General features: G+C 39.0%; 1 protein-coding gene across 1 annotated transcript in view; it reads left to right on the top strand.

Annotated features, from left to right (window-relative positions):
• Positions 1–673: 673 nt before the first annotated feature.
• Positions 674–4,469, top strand: part of DNAJC2 (DnaJ heat shock protein family (Hsp40) member C2) — a 16,963-nt gene continuing 13,167 nt past the window's right edge. The window contains exons 1-3 of the mRNA XM_026067725.1: positions 674–877; positions 1,499–1,574; positions 3,717–3,815. Coding sequence (XP_025923510.1) covers positions 845–877; positions 1,499–1,574; positions 3,717–3,815 — 208 coding nt within the window. The 5' untranslated portion in view covers positions 674–844. The remainder of the gene's footprint in view (positions 878–1,498; positions 1,575–3,716; positions 3,816–4,469) is intronic.

Consider the following 4,469-nt stretch of genomic DNA (forward strand, 5'->3'; position numbering starts at 1 on the left):
GCGGCCCCGGCGAGCGGCGCGGCCCCGCCGGTAACGGGGCTGGCGCGGTTTTAGGGAGCGGGGCGTTGTTTTGCTCCCGCAAAGCAGAGCGCTAGGTGTGCGCGCGGTTGCTCGCGGAGCTGCGCCTCGTCCTCGTTTGAGTGACTGCGTGATCGAAAAGAAACAAACCCTGCGGAGCCCGCTTGTAGCGTCCCCGGCGTTAAACTTCGCTCTGCGCTTTGCTGAACTCCTCTGTGTGTTTATGCCTACGGTGTCTTCTCGTCGTGTGTTTCACTCGGCTGTTTCCTCGCTGCTTACTTAAGCCCAGCGTATGAGCAGCGAGTCAGACTTCACTGTCAAAGGAAGCGACCTGAGAAGGAGTTAGCCTAAATGTAGAGAGAGTCGATGCAAGTTTAATGTTTTTGCTAGTTATCTCCTGTATTACTAAAGCTGAAGGAAGGTATTAATGTAATTCAACATGTGTGTTTTGACTTGAAGGCGCTTTCCAAGATTTGAGAATACAGTAATATGTTTGGAAGAAACCATGTTGCAGACACATGGTCTGATTCTTGCAATCTTTAAAATAATCCTGTTTTTTTAAGAAAACTATAAGATTTGGCAATCTGTAATTTTATGGTGTGGTGTGGTAGAGATTATGGGCTTCGATTGGTAAGAAAAATAAGTTGCTCTTATGTTTTTGCTTATAGCATCAGTACTCTGTCAAGTGGAACCTGTGGGAAGATGGTTTGAAGCATTTATTAAGAGGAGAAACATAAATGTTTCTGCCTCTTTCCAGGAGCTAGAAGATGAGAAAGAACTTTCTGAAGAATCAGGGGATGAAGAACTGCAGCTTGAAGAATTTCCTATGTTAAAAACACTTGATCCAAAAGACTGGAAGGTATTCAGTTGATACCGATGGCATTAATTATTTTTGTGGGAAACATTCTGGCAAAGCTATCTGCCATTCCCAGCTGCTAAAAATCCCCTTCCTTGATCCACCCACCCCCAGTCTGAATTGTTCTGCATCCCTTAGTGTTGTAGCTGGGTTTGTATTTTCCATGCATAATCAGCTGATGAGGACAAACTCAAGTTCGCATCAGGATAAGATCCTAGTCTTCAACTGTTATTTTTCATATTGGTGCCTCTAAGCAGTAAAAATGTCTCTTTCCCCTGCTACCACCTTCCTTGTTCTGAAATTACATCGATGCTCTCAATATTAAGCGATTCAATTTCCATTAATTGAATTTTGCAAGATCCAATGTTTTAATGTAGCTTCAATTAAGCCACTAGAATTTCTATAACAGTGACTTACTTTATTGATTAAAAAGTCAATAATTATGGTCTTTAAGACATTTGTTTCTTTTCTAAGCCTTTTCTAAGATTTACTTAGAGGAGAATTCTGCCTTTTGCTTTTAAAAGACTGGGGGACGGGAGGGTGGAAATGTTTTTCTGCGTGTGTTGTGTTGTGGCTTTTTAGGTCACATTTATCAGTGTTTATTAGAGCTATCTTTTTCCTCAGAATCAAGACCATTATGCAGTTCTTGGGCTGGGAAATATACGATACAGGGCTACTCAGAAACAGATCAAAGCAGCTCGTAAGTACCTTTTGTTCATGAGCGTACCTTTCTCTTAGATGTACAGAGCTATATTTCACATATAAACACATGCGTCATGAACAAGCATTGTGCTATTCTCACAGGCTTAAAAATGCCTGCTATTTGATTTGTATTGCTTGCCAAACTTTTAAATTCACATCAGAGTTCCAAAATCCACAGACCTAAACCTAGTTAATTAAAAAAAATTCCACTGAGTTCACATCTCAACTTTCTTGTCCAACTGTGTTTTTGTCAACAACCTTGAGACTAGAATTGTACCTTTTTGCCTTTCTGAGTCTGCAGCCAGGCTCAGAGAGAGACAGAGAAATGAAACTAGCCCTGCCCTATTTGTTTCAACAGGTAGTACCTTGAAGCCCCTTTATCACAGTTAACTGCCATGTTAATACTACTGAATGTTTAAAAAGTATACTACTTTTATTATTCTAATTGGTAGACTGAATGTTCCATGGGAGTAGAGCAGCAGCTCTTGAATTTTCATGTAATCAAATATTGTATTAATACTTACTTAGCCCACTAAAAAGCTTGGTTTTGCTCTGCTTTGATCATTTTGCCAGGTGAAAAGTGTGCAGTGCCTGTGGCTGGATTTCTGGAGTGTTACCAAGCTATTAGAAATTGTTTAGTCTTGTGAGGTTACCTTGGCTTTTGAGATAAATAAGCAAGAAAGCTTGGAAGTGCCAGTATGCTGCTTAATGATGTCATGGACCTGTGTCTTAAATCATGAAACATGATTCACAAATACACTCATGATGTGGGGTATTTTGTGGTACTTGCATATCAAAAAATGATGTGTCAGGCTTTAGAGCTACGTTCTTTTCTAGAAAGCAATGTGGCCAAGAGTTGGCTTTGCAAGAATAGTGCAAATATTTAACCGAGGAAGATTTTAAAGCGCTCTGAAGATTATTCAGTGACTTTTATGAAATAAACTGATGGTTTTGTGAGTTGATTATGCAGATGGTTGTGTGTATAACTGTACAATTGCCATCTCCAGTGGAACCACAGCTGTAGATTAAGTTACACCCCAATGCGAATGGGTGGAAGATAGGTTCCTTTGGACTCCACTGGTTGAGTTATGGCAGCGTACCAGTGTATCACCTACTAGCAAAACTGTGGCAAGCAGCTATGTGTGGTCATTAAGAGCACGCAAACAAAAATCATCTTTCACTTTCAGCTGTGTTACCTTGTGTTTGGAACTCATAAGAGCATGCTCAGCAGATCGCCAACTTTTATTACAGTGCATACACAGTGAATTATGTTGCCTCTGGTACTTGATGGTGTGTTGGAGTTCTTAGAGGTGCTTCTGCAGATCACGTGTTAATATCACGTTGAGCACCATGCCTTCTGTTGATGATTAGTGTTCTCTTAGCGCAGAGAGCAAGAACTGTCTTTAGGAGCCCAACAGCACTGATTTAGTGCACGCTGGTATAGAGATGTGAGTTTTTTCACTAGTGTATCCTCTGCTGTTCCTATTTTTAACAAAGGATACTGATTTATTTCTCAAAAAGCAGATGGCTGTAACTGCTCTGATATTTTCTAGCCAGCCAAGGAGGTACATTTTATGTTTCATGAGTACTGTCACTAGAACTTTTGGCAAAGAAGCCTGTTTAAAATCTAGTTTTATTGTTTTAATGCTAAGACAGCCTTGGCAGGAACTGTAGTAGATACTCTGTATGTTCTAGTTATAGCTTAGGAATTAAGGCCTAAGCAGAGAAATAACTTGAGCTCAAAAAATCCTCTGTGTGTGCTTAATTTTATCCATTTTAAGAACCATAGGACGTGTGCAGCAATTCTTGCAGGCTCATTGCTGTAGTTTTCTTGCAAAATTTCATCTTGGATTGTGTTCAGAACTTGAGTAAAGGAATAAAATAAAAATTGCATTCTAGCTGAACTACTTTGCTTTTGATTAGAAGTAACAACTAAGTTTACATTAATTATTTTTCTGTATTTTTTCAGTGTGATTACACAGGGAATACACAGGTTCATTCACTTATTTGTTACCTTCCTGATGGTAAAAAATTTCTAGTTAGAGAAATACCCACTGGAATGATTGTATTAATTTATTTCCCAAAATCTACAAAGTGTTGGTGATAGAACACTTCTAAATGTCACACATCTATTTGCTAGATAAATCCATGGTTTTGAAACATCATCCAGACAAGCGAAAAGCTGCGGGGGAGCAGATAGGAGAAGGTGATAATGATTACTTTACCTGCATAACTAAGGGTAAGCGCTGACCTTATCTTATTAGATCCTATTTCAATCTGTTTGATAATCTGAGACGTATTTGTAGTGCTTTATTAGGTGTGTCATTCTTGCTATTTTTGAAGAACTGTTAATTACTACAAAGCTAAAGAAGCTCTTTTCCATTTCAGTACTTCAGTACTTACTGCTTCAGTAAATAGGGGTTGCATTATTACATTTTCCATTTGGTTAGAAACATCATGAGAATGCAGCTGTTGGTTTGCCGTGCCACTTTGTGTTAAAATAGTTAATGTGAACACTTGTGGCAGTGTATGCAAAGATGAACCACTAGAGGTAGCCGCGTATCTGGAATAAACTGATATGCTATAAAATAAACTAATTACTGGAAGAAGCCAATAGCAATAGGAAAATCTGAATTCTAATGTGCTTCCTCTGCCAACAGAGCATCTGTTGATTTGATCTAAGATATCAGTTTCTTTAGCTGCTCTCTTTTGCCTACAGATGACTGAGTGAACTCAATTGAATAGCATTTCCTTTCTTGTCTGTAATGTGATAGCCTGAAACACCACTGCTGACCAATTCCAAAACTTTAGGAAGTATTCTAGATGTAACCAGGCTTCTCCGTCTAGAATTGCTGTGGAGTTCATCTTTTTTTTTTTTTTTTTTTTTTTTTTT

Source organism: Apteryx rowi, unplaced genomic scaffold (genome assembly GCF_003343035.1).
Source record: "Apteryx rowi isolate R43461 unplaced genomic scaffold, aptRow1 scaffold_261, whole genome shotgun sequence".
NCBI classification, from domain to species: domain Eukaryota; kingdom Metazoa; phylum Chordata; class Aves; order Apterygiformes; family Apterygidae; genus Apteryx; species Apteryx rowi.